Raw genomic sequence first — 25,490 nt, forward strand, 5'->3', positions numbered from 1 at the left:
TTATTCTAGTTGAATATTTTCGATTTTATTCCCTGAGAATTATTCATTTTATATTCTATATTGTTTTTAATCAGGACTGGCAAACCTGTGAGCTCACAATAGTACGTTAGTGAATACGCGCTTGCTATTGGTTGATATCATTTCAAACATGTAACGTACGTTTTTGTGTGTTTTGAATGCCGCAGAGGCAGAGACGGCTGATATTTTGGATGATCAACACTCATAGGCTCTGCTGTTTCGTTGACATGCCTTTTAAAAGATTTTAATGTTTATCAATTTTTAACTTTTCTGACATTGTTTTAACCATTTTATGTAATATAGATAGTCGTAAATATTTTACCTTCAATCGATTTTGTTTCGCGAGTGATTAGATTTTATTTATCCAACATGACTTCCATCGAACCCAAGGAAGCTGATCCAGAAATACCCGATATTATTGTGGATAATACAACTGGTACAACTTATATGAAAGGAAGGTTCTTTGGAAAGGTGATTATTATCTAAAAATTTTATCTATCAAACTATTTATTTCAACCTCCAATCTTACTGTCACTTCCCAATAAAGTGTAGAGATACCTAAGTTACGCCATTACTGTTTGACAAACAATTTTGACAATCTTCTTTGTTCCCTTTTTTCTAGATAATGCATTCCAATTTGAAAAGTTGAGCCTATTTCTACAATCATTACAATTTTGTTTACTAGTACCGAAAGTAAATTAGCCTATTTTTCATTAGGTATTTATTTAAGTGCAGTCTTGGTCACTTTGATTGATTCGTCACTTGCCAGCAACATGTCTGTACAGACAATAGTTTTTTACATTTTAGATTAGTAAAATAAATAGTGTTTTTGTTTTGAAATTTGTTTGTAGAAATAATTTATTCTGTTAAATTCTTTAGTTTATAAATACTGTAATAATACACTTATTAGAAAGTTCGTTGAAAGATTCCAAAATAGTTGAACTCTTGTAATTATTTTCGCTCGCATTTTTAGCTATAGGCAGACAGTTTGATTATTTTCATTTTTTAATGTAAATCAAATCCTCAGCTTATAATATGGGTTTCATTTTCTTTGTTAACGCTTTATTTTTTTTTTAGTTTTATCAGTTTTACACCTAAAGGTTTTGTTTGCTAATAGGCCTATCCAATTTGTTTTACTAATTGTATTTTTGTTAATTCCTTTTCATAATTTATTTCATAACTAAATTTGTTGACTTTCCAAATTATTTCTTCCTATTTAATAATGCAATATTTCTAGTGTTTGTAGACAAATATTCCCACATTCCATGTTACCTCTGTCATGTTACTCAATAATTTTGTAGGTTATCATAAACATTATCATAGTGGTTTGCCAATAAATTATGTTTCATTAGATATTATTTAATAAAAAACTATTACTTTGAATTTCAATTTTTCAATTCTTATTTTTTCAGGGTGGCTTTGCAAAATGTTACGAAATAACAGACACAAAAACAAACAAGGTTTTCGCCGGCAAAATTGTTTCCAAGAAACTTTTGTTGAAAAGCAATCAGAAAGAGAAAATGATGCAGGAAATAGAAATACATCGCAGTCTGCATCATGATAACATTGTTCAGTTCTACGGGTTCTTTGACGATCAGAATTTTGTATATATTGTGCTGGAATTGTGTAGGAAACGTTCAATGATGGAACTTCATAGGTAAGATGATCAACTTTATTTATCACCGTATTCTTATTCTTTATCTTACATGTAAAATTGATCCTTAATTTCTCCTATATCAATGACCAGTTAACTGGATAGATGGCGTCAAAAAAAGCAAGATGACAGGTCAAACCATATTCACCTTGTGTGCATCAAAATACTCAAAGTAACTTGCCTTGTTTTGAAACTGTTGTCAAAATTTGACGATAAGTTCAATGCAAAGCCATTGAAAATTATGTCAGTAGTTGTCATTTAATATAATCTTCTAAAGTCTATTCAACTTTTTTTTTGAACTTCAATAAAAATAAAATTCATTTCCCAATTAGACTTTTAAGAGCAATAGTTGTATTCACCACGCTGTCAGTTGTTTCACGTCTGATTCCGTAGGTAGCCTAAATTAATTATCCAACACCTTTTCAGCCAAAAAGATTTTATGGAATTTCAACACTTCAGGGTTGTTTCAATACTCTCATTACTAGTTTCAACTTTTTAAAATTTCTACACTTGAGGTTTGTTGATAGATTGTTAAGGTTGTTAAAAAGTATTTAGGTATTCATTTGATAATTACCGTATTATAATTTTCAAATTTCTTCAGGCGTAGAAAAACACTGACAGAGCCTGAAGTACGTTACTACATGAGGCAACTGATGCTCGGAGTGCTCTATCTCCATGAAAAGAACATCATTCATCGAGATTTGAAGTTGGGAAATTTGTTCCTGAACGACGATGTTCAGGTGAAGATTGGAGACTTGGGCCTGGCCGCCCGTATTGAATACAGAGGTCAACGAAAACGGTAAGCTATATCATCTTCATTTACACACGAATTAATCTTTGTTTTATTTGACATACTTATCTCTTAGTTGACCTCTGACTAAATTAATCCGTCTTAGAATTATTTGCTTATTAACCAATTTAATCCATCAATCTAAGAATTATTTGTATATTAACTAATTCAACCTTCCGGTAGTCGTGCCCTACTCAATCACACGAGCAGTCGTGTGTTGAATTTTGTACAACATCCAATTTTCCAAATGTTATGTGTTCTCTGTTTACTGTCAAAACATATTAATTGTATAATTACTTTCTCCATCTTCTTGGATTATTTTACGCCTATGAACATTGTACTTTTTACAACAGCCGGAAGGTAGATTCATGAATCTCAGAATAATCCGGTTATCTAACAAAACGAAATGATTTCATGAATTTGGATCAACCAAGTAATAATCTTGTAAATGTACCTTCAATTACGACTATATTGCTTTTGAAGTCTGTGCTAGCTAGTAATCTTCATAATAATCCTCATGTTTCCTCAAGAGTAGGCTATAATGAACTGGAGTAAAATTTGTTTTGATGTAATTATTTTTATGAAATGAAATCGATAGAAAAAAGAATTGTGTCACCGTTATATCTTCATTAATATCAGCTGCTGTAAGAGTGTTATAATTTCAGTATGTTATGTCCCATAACTCTGTAATTATTATTATTACTAAGCTATTAAACATTAGAATAACTTTCATATTCGTCAATATTTCTATTTATGTTTCAGAACACTGTGCGGTACTCCGAATTATATTGCTCCTGAAATTCTGAACAAGAAAGGCCACAGTTTTGAAGTCGATGTCTGGTCAATGGGATGTATCATGTGAGTGTTTTTAAATTATTGTTTTCTATTAAAATTATTATTGTAAATCACTTTTTTATAATATGTAAGTTTATTACAGTACCTGTATATTTCATTGTTTGTACAATGCAAGTGTGGAAAAATAGTAAATTATTCATTATCGTGCCTGGAGCTCAAGGCTTTTTTCCCAGTCACGCCAAAAACTATTGTAATTTAATGATCATTTTATTTGTAAAAATATTTCTTGTACTTGGCAATAAATTCATTATTCATCTCATCTAACCTATGTGTAAATTCTTCTTCATGTTTCTTCACATGATCTTCATGTTTGTACCTTGTAACTGAGAAACTGCTGCCCTCAAGGAACTATTCCGCACGAGCTGTAGGCGAGTGTGTAAAATTTCCTGAGTGCAGTAAAGTGAAGTTAGTACTCAAACATCTACTTGGAGCTATGAACAGGTACAAAAGATGTGTAGTTTGTGTGTAAATAACTATTTTGAACGGTCAACAGGTACACACTACTGGTGGGCAAGCCGCCATTCGAGACAAAATCGTTGAAAGACACTTACGGCAAGATCAAGCGCTGTGAGTACCGAATCCCGACCCATCTGCGCAGGTCACAGCAGGCCGTTCATATGATCATGGCCATGCTACAGGGTGAACCCAGCAAGCGGCCCAGTGTCAAAGAACTGCTCAACCATCCTTTCTTCTCCTGCGGTCAGTATATACTTTCATCTTCTTCCAATCAAAATAATTCTTCAAATCATCGAATCTGGAAAACATTAGTGTAGTTTCTTCTTCCTATTTTTAATCATCGAAATCCCTCTAATTTGGGAACATAAGTAAGTTATAGTTTCCTCCCTCCTCCTTTTTAATAATCAAGAGTCATGTAATTTAGAAGACATCAGCATTCAAATTTCTGCTCCCTTTTTTAACATAAAGAATCCTCTTATTTTGAAAATATTTAAATTTAGAAAACAGGGTCATCATAAACACATGTTTATGAATCAATACTGTTGAAACAATAATGTTATGAAAGCCATCTTTGAATTTCAAGTATTCAGGCTCAATAATCAATATTCATTATGTAACTCATTTTATTGTTCACAGCTTCTGGAACATGAGGGACTTTTGTAAATGCCAGAAAAAGTCATGGAACACTTTTTTCAAGTGTTGTAAATTAGGAAATTTTTCAGCAAAAATTTCAGTGATTTTTTAAATTCCAGTGAAAGTCAGAAACTAAGTCTGAAAGTATCGTAAATAAGTGGAAATTTACTAACAAATCAGTGAATTTTCAGTAGATGCTTTGTTCAGCTGGAAATGTTTGTGTTAATATGCCAGTTAAAGGTATATAGTTGCTACTAACTGAAGTACTGCAATGTATTCTATTATAATAATATTTATTCATGATAAACTAACTATTATGGAGGTTTCTTTTGCTATAATGCCCATATGATCTAGACACCGAGGCTTGTACATGGGTAATTAGACGGATGATGATGAGAGATGAATGTACCTACAGCTTTAGGTGGGTTCTAAACCACCTGGAAACGATTTTTCAACTCATCCATTTTTTATTTAGATCATGAAAGGATGATAATGTATGAGTCAGTGGCGAAGCTGAAGGGGAATCTAAGAGTCTGAGACTCCCCAAAATTAATTTTGATTGTTGTGAATATTATTTTTTATTAGCACGCATACATTTCTTTGCAAATTTGGATAAGAGCTGGCCAGACCGCCTTCCAAACTGTTATGTGGCTCTCTGTCCGGCCGACAGCCGACTGGCTATCTATTCATTCGCATGGTGAGTCTCCTACTTAGGAGACTCAATTCATTCATAATGGGCGTGGCGTATTGTATGGTTGCTATGACAACGTGACGTAGCACCATAGATATGTAGTAGGACTTTGAGTCTAGGCTCCAAGCCTAGACTACAGCTTGTATCGATGTCTAGATCTCGATGTATCAAATGGTTGACATCGAAGTAATCGTCTTCAAACATCGATGCTATTCAAAATTTGAAAATTTCAGTTTCAAATAAATCAGTATCAGTTGGTTTGTGGCTCGTGTAACACTTGGCTTGTTCTTAACCTACAACTCGGTTTTGCGGTTTGCTTTGGTTTACTCAACAATAATGAAACAAAATACTTTTTCAATTTTGGAATTTTATCTTTAATTTGTTGAACTTTTAGCATAATAGCTTATTTCTTAATAATCATACAATGGATGAGTGTAATTATCTGGTGAAGTATTTGCTTCAAACTCAGTTTTCTTATTTTCAAAAGACTGTTGAATAAAAATGTGCTTTGAAAGACAAGCGGTAAGCTTTAGAGTTCCTAGACTCCCCTTATAGGTAGCTTCGCCACTGGTATGAGTGTGATTGATTGATAGATATTGTATTTTGCTCAGTTGGTTGTAATAGTTCTGTAGGATGAATTAAAATTTGATTGTTGTTTTCTTGCAGGCTACATGCCATCCAGTTTGCCAGTGTCCTGTCTAACGATGACTCCCAGATTTGATGTGATTGAGAATGAAGACTCGCTACACAGGAAGCCCCTCACTGAACTCAACTGTTAGTATACTCCTTGATATTTTACTCGTTCATGGTTGGAAAACATTTAAATAGTTGGATATAGATGCTTCAATTCAATATTAAAAAAATTGCATGGTTGCCTGTAAAGTTGGTATACGGGCGAAAGTTTTACGTGACAACGACTTTGAGTGGTAAAATAATTTTAATGTGAATATTCATTCCTATAGTAGGAAGAAGGATGAAATAATAGTAACAATTTAAAACATTTATTTATACAAAGAATTATATTTAAAACATTAATTTATACAAAGAATCTCACACTGAATTTCATATTAACAAAATTTTATTTTTACCTTCACACATCCTCAACAAAATCATCACTCTGTCTCTCTCGCTCTTAGGCGGGCTAACTGTGCTCGATTCAATTTTTTACATAGCAAGTCGCGCTCATTTTTTCAAGTTAAACAAATTATTATTGGCTGAGAAACGATTTATACTACTTTTGTGATTGAAAACTACCACAACATTGTGATTACTACAACATAACCTATTCACTTATACCTATTATACTTACACTTATACCCATTCACTTATACTTATTCACATAACCTACTCACTAAGTAGTGGCGCAGTCGCAGGAGATTGCTCCGTTTCACTCTCTCTCCAGGTGAATGCTGCTGCGTTGCTCGCCACTGCTCCTATTCGTGCTCTTTCCAGACGATCGTTAACCGAAACGAACGCTCTCACTCGCTCTCATTGTGAGCGCATAACGTGGGAACGTAACGCAGTTTCTTGAAGTTTCACCCGGCAAACCAATTTATAAGACGTTGTCACGTCAAAAATAATAAATAATAGTTGTTGGTATTATAAAAAAGTTAATTTTGAAAATAATCAAATGATGACCTGAGTTCAAAAAATCAAACCATTGACTGAATACATTCATTGATGTCATAATGAGCAATTAGGATGAATAATTTGTATGATTTGGAAAACACATTCAACTTAGAACATCCAGTCTTAAAAAATTTATCAAAATTTTTGGAGAGAAATAATACAGGCTCAGCCTAGTTTTTCCTCCAATGTCATGATTGTATTATGATTATAGTGTTTTATACAATAAATGAATGAATGAAAAGTGTTTATACTTACATGAATCTAATAAAGAAGTCTACGGATGGAAATTCCCGAGATATTGCAATTATTCAAATGCTAATGAATTAATTATTATTATTAAACGAAAATCCAAATTAAATGCTGTAATTCACCCTGAAGACTTCTGCTACTGCAAATATTGACAACAGGGTAAACAGCTTGATGGAAATTCGATGAGCGCTACTATTCAAAAATTATTTGTCCGCCCGGGAATCGAACCCAGTACCTCCCAATTGCCGTCAGGAACTGACAATCTCTGGATATGAGCGCAGCTATATAGAGATATATATATAGCACCTATCCAGATATGAGCGCAGCTATATAGAGATATATATAGCAGCTATCCAGAGATTGTCAGTTTGGTGTAAGGGTAAGCATTCCTGACCGGCAATTGGGAGGTACTGGGTTCGATTCCCGGGCGGACAAATAATTTTTGAATAGTAGCGCTCATCGAATTTCCATCAAGCTGTTTACCCTATTGTCAATATTTGCAGTAGCAGAAGTCTTCGGGGTGAATTACAGCATTTCAAATCAAATCAAAATCAAAATCGTTTATTTATCCTTAATAATAATAACATCATCAGAAAATCAGAAACATATAAATAGAATTACATTAGAATGATGTATTACAGTATAAAATTAAATTATACAATGAATATAAGGAAGGTCCCCGCAAGGTTAAAGAACCTGTGCGCAGGGGCCGAGTGTTAAAAATCTAGATATTTTAAATTTCAGGATAAAAGATAAACTAATTAATAAAAAATATTAAACTAATTACAGTGAAAGGAAAAATAATAACTGATAGAAAAATATTAAACTTCTTAAAAGAAAAAAAGTCACATTTACTTAACTTAAAAAGAAAAAAGAGAGGAAAAGGAAGAAGGAAAAGAGAGAACAGAAAGGACAGGAAAGAAAGAAGAGGGATACCTAATAGAATTAAATTAATCTATTTCTCAAGAGAAAAAAAATGGATAAAATTGGCTTAGTTTTAGTAGCAGATATTTAAAAACTAATGTCATTCGAAGATAACCATTCATTTATATCTCTTATCAGCTTTTTACTCAATTTATTGGTGATGAAATGATGAGGGATTTTATTAATGAGTTTAGATGCAATGTATGAAAATTGTTTTCTGCAAATGGACAAATTAGTGTCAGCAACCTGAAAAGTTATGGATGAGGGACGAAGATTATAAGTAGATTCACGCAAATTTAATAGATCTTTATGTTTATTTATATAAGTTATGAGAATTTTGATATATAGCTGTCTTACTGTTAGAACCTTGAATTCAAGAAAAATATTTTCACTTGGATAGCGTCTAGGTTTTCCTAGTATGGCTTTGATTAGGGTTTTTTGAATAACAAAAATTTTATCTATATGATTAGAATAAGATCCACCCCATATTCTTATCCCATATCCCAGGTAAGATTGTATATAAGCAAAATATATAAGCTTTGAAACCTCTTTGTCACTAACTTGGCTGATATTGCGAAATTTACTTATCCAATGTTTAAGTTTATTACAAGTGGTGTTTATGTGAACATCCCATCGTAAATGTTGGTCAACAATTATGCCAAGATGACATGTTTCTGTTTTTTCAACTTGGAGCAAGAACATTTAGTGTCTGGACAATTTAAATTATGTATAATGATGTTGTCAAGAGCATGTGGCTGACCAGCAGCAGTTGGTGAAAATGTCATAAAGTTACTTTTATTTATATTCAAGGTTAAGATATGATTATCAAGCCAGGATTTTATAATTTTAAGACCAGTTTCTGATTTATCCTTGGCCTCCTCCCATGTAGTTCCAGTGAATAACAATGACGTGTCATCCGCAAAGGAGATTGTCACACAATTCTCTATTTCTAGTTTGATAAGATCGTTGATGTATACAAGAAAAAGAATTGGTGATAGTACTGTACCCTGCGGTAGGCCGTATTCAGAGAGTTCTTTGCAACTAGTTTTGTTGTCAATTTTGAGGAATTGATGTCTATTGTTTAGATAGCTGGTGAAAAGTGTGAGGGGTACTCCACGAATGCCTAGCTTTTCTATTTTTGTTAGAAGTTTAGAATGAGGGACAGTGTCAAAAGCTTTGGCAAGGTCTAAAAATATGGCTATGGTTTTCATATTATTATTAAAATTATTAGAAATCGTCTGGGTTAGTAGAGAAATTGCATCTATTGTACTTTTATTTGATTGAAAACCAAATTGATGTTTATGAATGATATTATGTTTTTGTAAATAGGTAACTAGACGGGTTTTAATTAATCTTTCAAATATTTTAGAAAAACTGCTCAACATACTGATAGGACGGTAATTTGATGGATTTGAAGGGTCACCCGATTTATGTAAGGGTAGAATATTTGCTATTTTCAAACTATCTGGAAAATGACCCTCCAAAAAACAACGATTTATTATTATTGTCAAAGGTCTGACAATAAATGGCCAAATAATTATCAAGCATTTATTATTAATTCTGTCCACACCTGGAGCTGCGTTAGTTTTCAAAGATTTCAAAGTGGTGGAGACTTCCTCTTCATTTGTAGGTGTTAGGAAAAATGATTCATGGGAATTCTGCTAAAATGAATCTTTGAATTTGTTACCTGCAGTTGAGATGGGATTATTATTTTTCAAATTTTCAGCATAGATTTTTCCGACCTGTGCAAAATGTTGATTAAGTACATCGGCATCGAGTTTTGGAGATTTAGTACTTCTTTTTTTCCTAACATTTCATTCAGAGTTTCCCAATTTTTTTTAGTATTATTTTTATTTTGATTAATTTTGCTTTTATAGTAATCACATTTACTTTGTTTTAGTAGTTTATTGAGAAAAATTTCTATAAGCTATATATTCCTCCTTCAATATTGTATTGAAAGGTTGTTTGGTTAGTGTTTTAAACATCCTGTCACGATTTCTAATTGAGTTTATAAGACCACGTGTGATCCAAGGTTTAAGAGGTTGGAATCTATGAGGGATATTTACTCTGACAGTAGCACGTTCAATGTGATCATATATTTTATTTGTAAAAATGTTCATTAGTTCGTTAACGTGGAAATTAGCTTCTAATAAGTCATCCCACTTTTCAGTTTCTATTGATAATAAGTTCAAGTTCAAGTTCAAGTTCATTTATTGACACACTTTACAATTTACAATAATAAATAATACACAAAACATTACAAAACAATAATATAAAGTGGTTAGGTAACCTCATTTGAAAAAACGTGTTGAGGCACCATCACACTGAAAATAAAGAAAGAGTAGCTTAGAGCCTAGCTAAAATTATATAAAAACTTGATAAATGTTTATAATACAGAGAAAAAAATATGTTGAAGGAATAGGTCCAAGGACCGATCCTTGCGGAACACCACAGTTTATTGGTTTGAAGGAGCTAAATACATCATTATTAATTTTAACACATTGGACTCTGTTATTCAAATAGCTTTTAAAAAATTTCCAAGCAAAACCCCTGAAGCCCGCAAACCACATTACATTCAGTAACATACTGTGATCCACAGTGTCAAAAGCCTTGGTTATATCTATAAAAAGACCACCTACGCTCAATTTATTATTAAGGCCCTGATATAAATCTGCACAGAAATTCAATAACGCATCTTCTGTGGATTTTCCTTCCAAAAAACCAAATTGCTTTTCAGAGAAAAAACCATTTATTTTTAAGAAATTAATACATCGTTTTTTAATAGCCTTTTCAAAGATTTTTGCAAAAACACTAAGCAATGATATCGGTCTATAATTGTTCAAATCACAAATGTCACCCTTTTTAAAAAGAGGAATCACAACAGCAACTTTTAGTGATTCCGGAAAAATGCCATTAATAAAACTAAAATTAATCAAATACGAAAGTATTGGAGAAATTATACTACTAATCTCTTTAATAATAGAAGCAGATATTCTGTCAAACCCAGAAGATTTTTTCGAGTCCAGTGAATTTATAATCATTTCTACTTCCGAAACAGTAGTCTCAAAGAAATAGAAAGAATAAATTCATCACTCGTTTCAATTTGAATAAAGTCCTATACTCTTTATTTATCTCATCATCTGGCGGATCTAATTTAAGTTTCAGCTGATCACTAACACTAACAAAAAAGCTATTAAATTCCTCTGCAATCCTATTTTCATCTTCCAAAATGACACTAGGGTTTACCCCTGCTTTGATCTTTATAATTTTATTATTTTTTGACTTTTTTCCTAATATCTCATTTATAGTCTTCCATTGTTTCTTTATATCATTTTTATTTACACTAAATAAATTCATGTAATATTGCTCTTTTCTATAATCCATATCTCTTTTTAATCGATCACAATAGCGTTTAAAATAATTCTGAAATCTTAAATCACCTATTCGTTTCTTAACTTTTTTATACATTTTATTCCTATATCTTTGCCTTTCACACAGCGACTGTGTCATCCATGGTTTCAGAATGGTGTGCTTGTAATTATTTTTGCATTCCAACAATTCAGTAGCTTTATCAATATTATCGTTTAGAACATCAAGAAAAATATTAAACGCTTTATTTACATCACCCTCGGAATAAACTGACGACCAGTCCACCGATCTAAGATTATTTTTTAACAGTTCATAATTTAATTTCTTTCTATTAATTTTGTTATTTACAGAATGATTATTAAGTTTATCAGTTGAATGATCTTTCAGCTTAATACTACAAATGGAAATATCATGATCACTACGACCAGAGGACACAACATCTGAATCAAACAAAAAAACGTTGTGTTTAGATCTTACGTTAATATGATCTAAACAACTGCTACTATTTCCAAAAACACGAGTTGGCTTGCTGATTAATTCATAGAAACCATGGCTAGCCAATAAAGACCGATATTCAAAAGTATTAATAGAATGTTTCAAAGTACATATATTAATGTCGCCGGCAAAAACAACATTATTATCTCTTACACACGCAAAAACACCATTCAACTCACTCAAGAAATCTATAACTGAGTAAGCATGTAATCGATACAGAACGATAAAGGTAATTTCAACGTCTGAACCTACATTGACCTTAGGGGAGCAGACCAAAAAAATCGATTTTTTTTCAATTTCTCGATTTTGTCATATATCGATAGCTCCATTCTTCTGCTTCAAATCGATGTATCATATGAAAGGATCCGATCATCCACTGATGAGAAAAAAATTATTTACTGTCATGCTGTAACAGATTTTTCTGTTCCAGTTGCTCATTTTTCAGTCATTTTTTGTACATTTCCCAGTTTTACTCTTACTCAATTTCTGATGAAATTTTTATAAAATTCTTGTACATTACAGTCTGTTATGTTACTACACCTGTAATGCTGATATAGAAGGCTTTGGAATACCATGATCATCTTAGTTTGATTATCGAAAGTTGTTTACATCGGTTCGCGTTTCGTCAATTTTCTAAAAACAGTATTTTTTCACTTTATGTACCTTTTTCTCAGGAACCCTTCAAGGTAGACGTCTGAAATTTTGTACAGTACTTTTTAGGACCATTATATACACTTTAGCGAGAGATAATTGAGAATTAATTAAAAAATCCCATTTTATACAACTTTTTGTGATCTAATACGGTGTTTTCGAGCAGTAATTCAGGAAAAAAATCATATTTGGTAAATAAAATGTCAAAAACGAAAAATCTTGTGAAAAGTAAAATGTAAAAAGGTCATGTTAGTCTGTGTTCAAAATCTCACATCGATCGGGTGGATAGATCTCTAGAAAAAGGTACATAAGTTAACATTACGGCTTATGGGATTATTTTTTGGTCTGCTCCCCATCGGCTGTTGTCATAGTCACATCATTTTCAATAGCGGAGAATCTTTGTGATATAAATACAAGTACACCTCCAGCTCTATAGTTTTCATTACATTTAGAAAACTGATTATAACCATCAATCATATATCGTCCTAGTTCTGCTGTTTCAATCCATATTTCCGACAAGATTATAATTTCTGGTAATTTATCTAAAGAATTTAGGTGTATTAAAAAAAGACCAAAATTTTCTCTCAGACTTCTGATATTTTGATTCATGATAATTAGCCCATCTGCGCACGTATTAGAAAGAAAATAATTCATCAAAATAAAAGAGTCATCTATATTTTGGTAAGATATTAATGAATCATCACTTATTGAACTCATTAGTCAGTTGACATATTAATGAATATTAATATATAAAATGAAAAACATAAATCGTCACCTTGCAATTAAACATAACAGCTTACTTGACCTCCCTCATCACAGTTTGGCAACGTCTTCCAAAATAATACAATACTACGTCTAATAATAATACTAATAAATAATAATACGTCTTCCAACATAATAGCAATTTATTATAGTCTATTTTTGAAAATGAATGATTAGGTTTTACAGTACTAGTAAGGTCTGTGTTTAAATCTATGTGGATGCTGACACAAAAGTGATCGGTAATATTTGTTTTTATTATTGAACTTATTACATTATTAAAGTTAGAATTTTTGAAAAATATGTGATCTATACATGATTCTGATTCGTTTTGAATTCTAGTAGGTTTATTTATAAAGGATTTCAAACCATTAAGAGATAAAATTTCGAAATATTCGTTTGCAACTAAATTATTTTTATTTAAATGAATATTTAAGTCACCTGCAAAAATTATGTTGGGTCGGTTTCTAATAGAATGCAAGCAATCATTTAGACCATTGAGAAATATATCTGTATTTGTTGAAGGTGATCTATAGATTGCGATAAGGGTTATCTTTTCCTTTACAGTGGGCACCTGAACGTCCAAAACAATCGAGTTTGATTCTGTTATCTCATAATTCAACTCATCCACTATCAAATCACTTTTGTGAAAAACAGAGATTCCATCACATTTATTTATTTTACCTGGCTTATTAATTACTGTGTATCCATTCAAATTAAAATTAAAGTTGTCATTCTCAACCACCCAAGTTTCGCTCAATATAATTATATGAAAATCTACAGTACAATTACTTATTATATATGAAAACTCATCAAAATTTTTATTAAGACTTCTGATATTTATATGAATAACATTTAGGTAAGATTTACTATCGATATTGCCAAACAACTCTTCATGACATTGAAAGATATCATCTATTTGAATAGTATTATAAGTCTCAAGAGAAATCAGTTCATCAGAGTCATTTATGATAACCATAAGAAAGATAAGAAACAAAACAAGAAGAAGAGTAGGCTAATATAAACAAGAGAAAAGAAAGAAAATTGATATAAAGTTCAATAGAAAATTAAAATTTAATTGAATTTTCGTTTAATAATAATAATAATAATGAAGAATGTTCTTTCTACACCTTCAACGGTTGATGTACATAAAAAGTTACATTATAAAGCTGCGATTTCACTAAAGTTGTCAACAAAATTTTGGTCACAAATAGTTTCCTACAAAAAAGTTTCAGTACGTCTAGTTCTAGGGTTTAATGCCTCTGTTTTCTTTCCAATATTGTGATGTTTTGGACCTAACAAATGTATATGAATATTTTATTGAATCTATTAGTAATTCATGTCTAGATCGGGTAATAGTTTTTTAAAAGTTACATTAATTTCATTTGAGCCCAGTTTCTATGGCACTTACTAAATCTATATTGATCTGCAAGTTTTTTCACTCTCATTACACACGGAATTGATTAAACATCCGAAATTAATTTTACTATTATAGATAGTATACTAGTCATACTAGTTTTAAATCCTGGGTAATCAGATTTTATAACCACCTACCATTAGATATTAGAGAATTACCTGTGAAGGAATACTAACAGAAAATTGAAAAGTTCCTATTGAGAAAATGTTTATTTAGTTCAGAACAGTATTCTAGCATTAAAGTTGGACAGCATAGAATGATATGATAATTTTTATGTTTAGTGTGATTTTTATGTATATTGACAGTGCCTGTTCAATTTTTTATATAATGTGTCTCGGGCAATAAATGAAATTTGAATTTGATTTTTAATCACGATCGGGTGCTCTTTCTCAGATTTCATTTCGTCATCTCTCATTCATTCATTGAATCATCACAAATGGAGGCGTTTGTGCGGCATTGCCATTCATCCCCTCATTATTACCTGGGCTTAAAATACTCGTGAACAGTTGCCTTTGTCAATAAATAAATGATGGTACATTCGATTTAATACGTGTCCTAGAAACCGAGCTCCAATCTATTTAAATTACTCAGTTTACTAACTTTATTATCAATTTATTTTATTAATGTTGTGTTATTGTGGTTGTTTAGCGGGCGCCAACCGTATGACGACTCCGAACAAGGGCAATAGTGGTTCGCCGAGCGTAGCGCGCATGCCACCCCGCAACATGCACGAGGAGCGACTGCATCACATGCAAAAGATTCTCTGCCAACTGGTCAAGATCAACCCGAATGTTGTGCTTGACTCACCTGCTGGTCAGTCATCAAACAATCAATAATTAATTAATTATAAATCAATCGTCGATGCGTTTCATCAATCAATAAAAAATGATATAATCATTTAAATGATAATTGATCATCATTAAAATAAGTCATCAATCAATCATTAATTTGTTAATCATTCATTCAATTCTCCATCTATTGAATATACAAATTTGACATTGTTTGATATTCATTGTCATTCATATTGAAAAATGTCACTATGTGTGGTAAACGCCAAAATATGAAAGGTTGAATAATTTAGTATGTTCAAAAAAGTAAATTGAATTGAATGACTGCCTTTATTTTCCTAGAGAACGAAGTTAGGGCGCAGTCGGCCCTCTGTTACACTTAGATCATTCGTGTGAAATAGTTTCATTCCATTATTTCTGAATAATTTTGTCGCTTTCACTACCTACTTTTTTGAAGCGAAAACGTTCCTCCCTTTTTGAGAATTTCATGTCTTCTAGTAATATTGACTACATTAACAAATTTATCTGTCAGCTGGAAAATTATTAGTAAATTGTCTAGAAAGTAAGTAGGCTGAATTATATGACTAAATGAACTATAACTGGTTCATTTGATTTGAACAACAAAGTTATTGGTACATAACTCTTTCTGAGATTCGAAAGAAACACGTTCTTGCGATTTAAAAATTTAAAAGGAAAAGCTTTCCATCAATTTTCTTCCAACCCTTCAACCCTAAAACGTTTTTACCAATAATAGATAGGCTACTGGAATGTTGGGAATGAATTTTTACACACCGATCTGAGTTAAAATTATAAGTATTATAAATACTTTATACTATAACTTAATAAAGTGTAAATACTTTGAACTTTATAAATACAGTACAATAAAGTTGCATTCTTATGATGTTTACTTACAGATCTGAATTCAAATCAGAAATGTTTAATGAGTTTGCAATTCCACACAACACAATCTGTACGCCCATGTTTAGTGCCCTCTATAACTGATTTAGAAATGTGATGAAGTTGCAATTCTACAGAATCTGTTAGGGCCGTTATCTAGTATCTTTTATAACTTTTTTAGTGACTTTTCAAATCAACAATTTATAAAATGTGTGGTTGTTGCGTCTATCCTACTACCTTCTTCATTGTTTTTGATAATGTTTATAACGGTGTGTGTTGAACGTTGCAGAGGACCAGTCAGACCCGGCTCTGCAGCCGCTGTTCTGGGTGAGCAAGTGGGTGGACTACTCGGACAAGTATGGCTTCGGCTACCAGCTGTGCGACGACAGTGTCGGTGTCATCTTCAACGACTGCTCCAAGATCGTTCTGCTGCAGGACCAACAGTCAGTACTTCATTCAAATATTAATTCATTCAATCGTCGGCTCTTTATTTTATTGAATGAAAAAGACTAAGAAATTGTCAAAAAACCACTGATTTATTGATAATTAGAAAGACCGGTTTCGGTTATTACACCATTGTCAATCTCCGATAAAACATAATCTTTATTTTATGTTTTCGCTGCACTGCACAGAGAACGTCCACTTCCCGGATAGTGCGCTAACTATAGTGAGGTCCACGTTATAATGACAGTGTTTTGATTATCAATGGTATTGCTATCCTTGTCTATCGTTCAACAAAACGGATAGCACTATCTCTTTTTCGCTTTGATCTGTGACCAGATCGTCTTTTAACAATGTAGAATTGATTATTAACTAACAAATTATTTCATCTTTATTATGAAAATCTATTATGGAATTATTGAAAAATATAATTTATTGCTTAATAAAGTATGATTTATTATTTTAAACGAGAATGAACAGTTGATATAACCTCAATAAACCTGTATCAGCTACCGTCTATAGAAGGCATTGACAAGACAGAGGTTCGGCAACGTTGTTCTCCTATCCTTCTCCACTGCTATTATAACTTGGACCTCACTATAGAGATGGCATTAACAATTTATAAGAAGTCTGATCAGCTGTTTCTATTCAAAACTTTTGATCTTTTGAATATTGGCTATGTTACATGAAGTCATGTATTCAATCATTATTTGTTGTTTACTCATTTACATAGTGCCGGTTGCACAAAAGCCGGTTAAATTTTAACCGCTATTAATTCCACGAAAACCAATAAGAGAAGCCATCTTTTCAAAAAGCCTGAAAAGGTTGAAAAAACGGCTTCTCTGATTGGTTGTTGTGGAATTGATCACGGTTAAAATTAAACCGGCTTTTTTGCAACCATGCCTTAGTATTTGATGATTGTGTTGCGAAAAATATCGTACGTTAATTGGCTGTGAATGTATCTTGTAGGGATCACATGTCTCGGCTAACACCTCGACTGGAAATTTCATGCTTGCCCTGCAATGGCCACTTCCCAGCCAAGTGACTTGAATAGCTATTTTAATGTCCAACACATCTAACTTACTGAAAATTCAACCCAAACTCTCTTGTTCAAATAGTAAAATATGCTATTATTTCTTATTTTTATTCATTCCAAAATATTTTTTCATGCAATAGTAAGCTATGTTCTATATTTGATGTTAACATCCCACTGACCTAACTGGCACGTGATGAACTGAGTAGGTTAGGTTAGGTTATATAGGAGAAATAACCCCTCCAAATTCAAAATTTCAAATTAAAATTTATTTCGCACTCATGAATGTACAGAAATCAAAATAGAGTCTAGCATGACAAATACAGTAAGTTAACTAAGATTTAATAATACGTAGATGGTAAGTGAAAAAACCACTGGCATAAGATAACTCTTGTTTGCTAGTGGGAGTAGGAGATAAGATTATCATACATTTGACTTGATTCAAATTGAGTTAGCACAGAAATGCATCGATATATTCCCTGTTTCAATATTAACCACTAGGTATATTTACTACCTGGTGACTAAAATGAATAAATAATGCATGTATATTATTTCACCAATAATGACATCTTGATAACTTCTATGTCCTCCCAAGAAGCCAATACATCTTCTTTAATTTCATGTCTAGCTGTTCTCTTCTCAAAAATATTTAGTGAATAACAGTTCTTGTTCAAATATTGTTATAACTGTATCATATTGGAGCGAAGTTGTTTAATGATTTTTTACCTACCGAGCTGCAGTCCTTGTCAGATATCAGAATATTCAAGAGTAAAGTGTATAAACTTCTTGTTTCAAAAGCCTACTGCAGTGGGAAGGATTTTGGTGGTAGAAGGTAGTGTAGTTTGTAAGAACTCTATAGTGAGAGCCACGTTATAATGGCAGTGTATAATCAGCTATGGTATTGCTATCCTTGACTATCATTCAACAAAGCGGATAGCGCTATCTCTTTCTCGCTTTGCTTTGTTGCCAGATTTTCTTTTAACAATGTAGAATTAATTATTAACTAACAAAATATTTCATCTTTATTATGAAAATCGATTATGAAGTTATTGAAAAATATAATTTATTGCTTAATAAAGTATGATTTATTTCTTTAATCGAGAATGAACAGTTAATATTACATCAATAAACCTGTATCAGCTACCGTATATATTTATTTATGTCATTGACAATTACAAATCATAATTATAATAAATATACTATGATTGGGGAGAAGACAACAGGCATAGCCCAAAACTGTCTTCTCCCAAATTTTTACAAATAAAAGTTTCAAAAAAGAATAAGGTTAAGATTTCACTTTCACTTCAAAAAGTCCAATTTCCACTTCAAAACTAATGACTAAACTAAAAATTTAGAATTTTGATTTTTTTAAAACTGATTAAAAACAAAAATATTTCACTCAAATTTCTACAAATTGAAAATTTTGAGTAATTTTGCAAATATAGAAGGCATTAACAAGACTGAGGATCGGCAACGTTGTTCCCCTATCTTTTTTCACTGCCATTATAACGTGGACCTCACTATAGTCTTCCATGTGTGCTTTTTTATTGTGATTATTATTGTTAATTATATCTAATCCCGGCCCGGGCAAGATATTTATCTCGGGCCACTCCCGTGTTTCGGATGGACACGTTAACCGTCGGTCCCGGCTGCCTAAAAAGCAGTAGTTAGATCATGTCAGAGGCCCTGAAATTGATCAGCTGCGACCTGAAAACTCTGACACCAGACCTGAGCCAGCCAGGTCACTCGATATTAATTAATTAATTAATTGTTACTTATTAATACCTGCCATTGTTTTGTCGTTATTCAACTGTAGATTCTAAAATGTACTGTGTTGAATAAAAATATTATCTTATTTATTTCAATTTGCTGTATGTTTTTTGTAGGAACGTTCACTACTTTGAGCAGAACGGCATCGAGTCGTACTACACGAAGACCAACACGCCCAGTCACCTGGAGAAGAAGATGAAGCTGTTGTCGTACTTCCTGCGCTACATGACTGATCACCTGATGAAGACGGGTGAATCGGTGCAGAGGGACTGCGACCGGCTCAGTCGGATCCCCTATGTCACATTCTGGCATCGCTCCTCAAAATGCGTGCTTATGCTGCTCGCTAACGGCACGTTGCAGGTGAGGCCAATAAAAGTGTTGCAATTAATTCAATCAATAGTTTATTTTTCCTCCATACACTGCATACATGTGTGTCTATAATTATATAAATACAATTGACAGTTTAACAAAATAAGTTAGAAGTAAAATAGTATTATAATTCATTCATTTATTTATTTATATTTTTTACAAAGGAGCACTGATAGGGAAAGAAAAACTAAGGATACTCCTTGTACTATTTCTTTCCCAAATTTAGATAACACTTTAAAAGTCCAAAAAAGGGTTATGATTTCACTTTACTGAAATTTAGTCCATTTCCACTCAAAAACAAAGATTTTAAATTTTAACGGTTGAAAACAGAATAAAAAACAAAAATATCACACTCGAATCACCATTAATTGAAAAATTGTTGCGTAATTTTACAAAATTTAGAGCCAGGAAAAACACAACTAAAATAAAAACGGAAAGTCCCTGTAAAGGTTAAAAACCTGAGCGCAGGGGCCGAGTGTTACTAAAACAAAATTATTTCCAAAATAAATAAAATGGGTGGATTCCTATTAACATCTCAATTTGATGAAATTTACAAAGAAGGAAAGTAAAAAATAAGAAAATAAAAAAGCAGACATTCTTGAATGATTGTGAACTTATTCTAGTTACAATTACATTGTTACAAAACATTGAATTAATGATCGATTTGGGAAGTTATTCGTATCAATTTGTACTTGTGTTCTTTAAACTCATTGAATAATAATTATTATTTGAATTCAAATACCGGGTTGTTTGTGTTTTTAGGTGAACTTCATGGACCACAACAAGCTGATCATCTGCCCGCTGATGCAGGCAGTGACGCACATCAATGAGGAGAAGCAGTTCCGCACCTACAGCTTGGAGACAATCGAGCAGAAGGGCTGCAGTCGACAGCTGCTCGGCTGCATCGACTATGTACGCAAGAAGCTGCGATCCCTCATCATCATGGAGAACGACAAGATCGGCCATTAGTCTCCACTAAATAACACTAGTGAGTAGATCTATTTCATGAAATTGCATGAAAAAGCTGGATTCTATTGGGTTTGTTCTGGGAACACGGTAACACTAGTGAGTATATTCATTTCATGAAATTTAATGAAAAAGCGATATTTCATTGGGCTCTCGTTCTGGGAACACGGTAAATTGTCATGGTAATAATTGTTAAATTGTTCCAGTTCCAATGGTAAATTGTTCCATGTCACGTAACTAACTATCATGTGACTGGTGCAAAACTACTTGTTTAATGAAACGCCACTTCACAATCTTTGATTCAAGCTTTTGGCGCGCACTTTTGAAGTTGATTCCACCAAAGTGTCGTTTACTATCTGCGTGAATGTACAAAGGCTGCTTTACAAAGTTACCTTATAGAGAAGTGTGCACTACTTCCACTTCATCTCTCTAAAATATTCCATAAAGAAGAAATCATTTAACGAATGTTTATTAAACATAATTTTGTTGGTTATGTATTATATGGAATATTACATTGATCATCATACAGAACGAAAAGATCAGTTATTAGTCTCTATCAATGACACAAATGAGTAGAATGAATCCATCAAATACAATGAAATAACGATGCTATGTTGAACTTAAGGCGGGATGCACACCGGAGAAACGCATTTCGTGAAGCCCTCTTTCATGAAACTTGTTTCATGTAATCCGTTTCACTCGTGCATGCATACAAAAGAAACGTTCCCTGCTTAATCTTATCAGTCGATTGCGAGCAACTTTCGTTTCACGTTTCTTGAAACTTTTTTCACGAAACGCGTTTCTCCGGTGTGCATCCCGCTTTACGTTTTTAATTTCAGTGGAAATGTTAGGATGGCCAGGTTTTTTATTCGCGATATTCTACGTCTAGTGGTTACCTATGAAACAATATTGCGTTAGAAAAATGGCCCGGCAAGATATTTATCTCCCGTGTTTCGGATGGACACGTTAATCGTCAGTCCCGGCGGCCTAAAAAGCAGTCGTTAGGTCATGTCAGAGGCCCTGAAATTTATCAGTTGCGACCTGAAATCTCTGACATCAGACCTGAGCCAGCCAAGTCCTCGATATTATTATTAGAAAATAGCTCTATTTATACTTCTAGAATAATTTTCTATGAATAATTATCAACGTTTTGAAGTCATTTTTGAAACACAGTGTTATTTGTTGATTCTTGTTAACAATGATAAATGAAAATGTATCTCTCCATTTTTAATACAGTATTTCAATTGCATGATTTATTGTGAAATAATAAATGACGATGATAATGGTTTAAGAATGATATTGTGTCTACTGTCTGTATCTATGAAAATAGATTAAATTATAGAACTAATATTAAAACTTAAGGCTGGTTTCCGAGCTCGGGATTCAGGTAAGTTCTAGACTTTAAACACCTAGAGTCAGAGAATTGGCTTTCCAAAACGGGGTTTAGTCACAGTAAATAGTTGCAGAAAAAAATTATTTTCCCATTTCTATAATTGGAAACGTTTTTCCTTGGCGAAATGAAACATTGTAGAATAATTCAATGAAACTTCAGCTGAAACTTCAGACTATTTTCACTTTATTTTATTTTGTGTTCAATTTTCTAGTTTTTCGAAATTAATTTAAACATGACTTTGACTATGACTACGACTACGCCCAGTTTCGGAAAGCCAATTTCTGACTCCAACTGTTTAAAGTCTAGAACTTAGCTAAATCCCGAGCTCGGAAACCGGCCCTTTGAGACTTATATGACCAGAGACTAAACTCTTTCTCTATTTTTGTCCACAGAAACCTAAACAGACTAGAACATTTGTTAGTACATCCTTCATTCCAAAGCTGCCCTGAGAAGATAGCCTGTAACCTCCATAGGCATTTCATGAAATTCTCCTGCAATCTGAGGATTTTGGAAGAAGGTTTGCCTATCATGAATGTGCCTTTGTTATTGTAAATATGTTTGAATGTATGTTTCTGAAATCAGTTTCTGAATGTATGTTTGATAAATGTTTCCGAAAATTACTGTTGATGCATGAGGTGTAAAAATGTGCTTCAATTGTCACGATATTTATTATCTGTAATTAGGATGAAAGTATAGGTTCCCTCCTGCTAATAATTGTATTGATAGAAATTTTTGACTTGGTATCCACATGCCAAACCAGCTTGTATTGATCTCCCCAATTAGTTGATTATCGATTGAATTTTAGCAATTCATCTTTAATCTTTTCGTACTAAAAATCTATTCATTTCTTTATTTATACCGCGCATGATAAAATCCTGTAAGCTTGCACTCTAACTTTCTCTTGAAATTTCGAAAAAATCTTTAAAATTCTTGAATGAAAGTGTCTCAAATGTGATGAAGTTGAAGGTTCCAATATTGAAATAGATAAGTATTAATTGCCCCTTGAGTTGTTATTTTTCTATTAGAGTCGATTTTTGAGATATAATTTAAATATAATTTTCTACCTTAAAACGTGTAATGAAATCGTTGATATGTGATGATAGTCTTAAATTTAAGTCAACATTTGTGAAATTTTATTAAAATTGGACACAAAATTGATTTCCTAGTTTAAATTCCGTTACGTGGGTTAAACTTTTGAGAAATATGATCGATAATAAACCAAGTTTGTTATCTCTAATAATTATAATAACAATATTGCTATTGCTTGCCAAAATTTGATGGTTTACCATGGTTGAAAGACTTGAATAAAGAGGATGATTGAACCATTAACTTCCCCCAATTAAGTGTGAAATAAAACAAATTTATCTAATATTATTATTGTTTGCTCCAGCTTTTTGATTTCATTGGTTTTTTATAAGACTTGTCATCGTGTACTATTAGTACAAAATATTCGTGTTAAAACTATTGTCTCCTGTATCCCTACCACAGGATTATTAAAAAAAGTATGTTTTATCAACTCTGAAATTACTGATCATGTAACAAATAAATTATTTTTCCAAGTCCTTAAATACTCTAAAGTAAAACAATACTTATAAATTGTGTTCGGTAGTAGAGTTCAAAATTCAAATAGTTTCAAAATTTGTTCAAATTGACCAAAGTGTTCTTTGCATTATTTTAAACACTATTTACATTTTGTCATAATTATACTATCATTCCTTTTAGTCTGCACAACTTTTTACTGTAATATTTTTTCTTTGATTTACTTTTTAGATATTTTTTATACACTTCTGTCATTCTATATTAGACTGTTGTCTCTCTCTCATTACGATTTATATAACTTATTAATCACCTTGTTATATAATTATAATTATTACTTAAGTATTGTAATTCTGATATTGTTTTAATTTTACTGATGACTTAACGACAATATTATTTACCCTAATTTTTTGCTTTCATATTAGTTCGATGCAATGTAAATGTTCTATAAATTATATAAAATACAAAATTATTTTTGTCATAGTTGTGTGATTTAAGTTGAGTTTAATGTGTGCTGTATACTGTCATGTATTCTGACGTTACTTTACATAAAAAATTCATATCAAATTGCATTTGAATCATGCTCAATATTCAGTTGATTTTTATTGTTCTGATAAATTTCACATCTTGAATGTTTTGTAAAATATATGACAAGAAAATTGTATTCTATAGGCCTATTCTTGTAAAATGCATTCAGTACCTAATAAAGTTATGCGATTTCTATAAGATGATGGTTTTTTATTATGTTTATGATGATTGTTTTTATTCATGGATTTCATGAAAAATGCAAATCTCCCAGATTTGATTGATATTAGGGCTATGGATAGACACCTAGAAGGTGTTGTGAAATAAACTACACTTTATATGAGACGTTTTGCTACAATACAGAGGTAGATTGATCAGTATTGCGGGTTGCCTATCATGATGTTGCAAGGCGCAAACTATTCAGCTACCTCTCAATGAGTTCTGACTCCCTGGTACTAAAAGTTTAACCCCAACCCAAATGCTACCAGGGCAGCAGAAGTATTGAAGAGGTAGATTGATCAGTATTGCAGGTTGCCTATCATGATGTTGCAAGGCGCAAACTATTCAGCTACCTCTTAATGAGTTCTGACTCCCTGGTACAAAACGTTTAACAACTAAAGTGCTACCAGGGCAGCAGAAGTATTGAAGAGGTAGATTGATCAGTAGTATTGAGGGTTGCCTATCATGATGTTGCAAGGCGCAAACTATTCAGCTACCTCTTAATTAGTTCTGACTCCCTGGTACTAAAAGTTTAACCAACCCAAATTCTACTGGGGCAGCAGAAGTATTGAAGAGGTAGATTGATCAGTATTGCGGGTTGCCTATCATGATGTTGCAAGGCGCAAACTATTCAGCTACCTCTTAATGAGTTCTGACTCCCTGGTACAAAACGTTTAACCAGCTGAATTTCTTCTACCAGGGCAGCAGAAGTATTGAAGAGGTAGATTGATCAGTATTGCGGGTTGCCTATCATCATGTTGCAAGGCGCTAACAATGATCCAGTTACCACATTCCAATTATTATTTTCCCTGGTACAAAAAGTAATAAAATACCCTGAAGGCTTCAGGTTTGAGTATTCCTTCAATATTTTGGAAGGTTTCGAAGTATCCTCTCTATTTTCAAGCACCAAGATTTTATCAATGTTAGCCATAGCACTCTTCAAATGTCGAAAACACCTAAAAC

The 25,490-nt window shown here is 32.4% G+C and overlaps 1 protein-coding gene across 1 annotated transcript; it reads left to right on the plus strand.

Moving 5' to 3' along the window:
- Positions 1–129: 129 nt before the first annotated feature.
- On the plus strand, positions 130–24,509 carry LOC111045553 (serine/threonine-protein kinase polo). The gene is made up of 11 exons (XM_039439951.1): positions 130–489; positions 1,431–1,675; positions 2,274–2,471; positions 3,225–3,320; positions 3,811–4,016; positions 5,764–5,871; positions 15,239–15,403; positions 16,565–16,718; positions 19,636–19,879; positions 20,651–20,876; positions 22,640–24,509. Exons 1-10 carry the CDS (start codon positions 388–390, stop codon positions 20,855–20,857), a joined length of 1,725 nt encoding a protein of 574 aa, XP_039295885.1. The 5' UTR covers positions 130–387; the 3' UTR covers positions 20,858–20,876; positions 22,640–24,509.
- Positions 24,510–25,490: the final 981 nt, after the last annotated feature.

Source organism: Nilaparvata lugens, chromosome 13 (genome assembly GCF_014356525.2).
Source record: "Nilaparvata lugens isolate BPH chromosome 13, ASM1435652v1, whole genome shotgun sequence".
Lineage (NCBI taxonomy): Eukaryota > Metazoa > Arthropoda > Insecta > Hemiptera > Delphacidae > Nilaparvata > Nilaparvata lugens.

What these genes read in the sequence shown, in the direction of transcription:
- LOC111045553 (XM_039439951.1), top strand. Translation starts at nt 388, where the DNA reads ATGACTTCCATCGAACCCAAGGAAGCTGATCCAGAAATACCCGATATT. An exon ending in CCATCCTTTCTTCTCCTGCG is followed by an intron (nt 4,017 to 5,763) that starts GTCAGTATATAC and finishes GTTTTCTTGCAG; the next exon opens with GCTACATGCCATCCAGTTTG. An exon ending in TCGCTAACGGCACGTTGCAG is followed by an intron (nt 19,880 to 20,650) that starts GTGAGGCCAATA and finishes TTGTGTTTTTAG; the next exon opens with GTGAACTTCATGGACCACAA.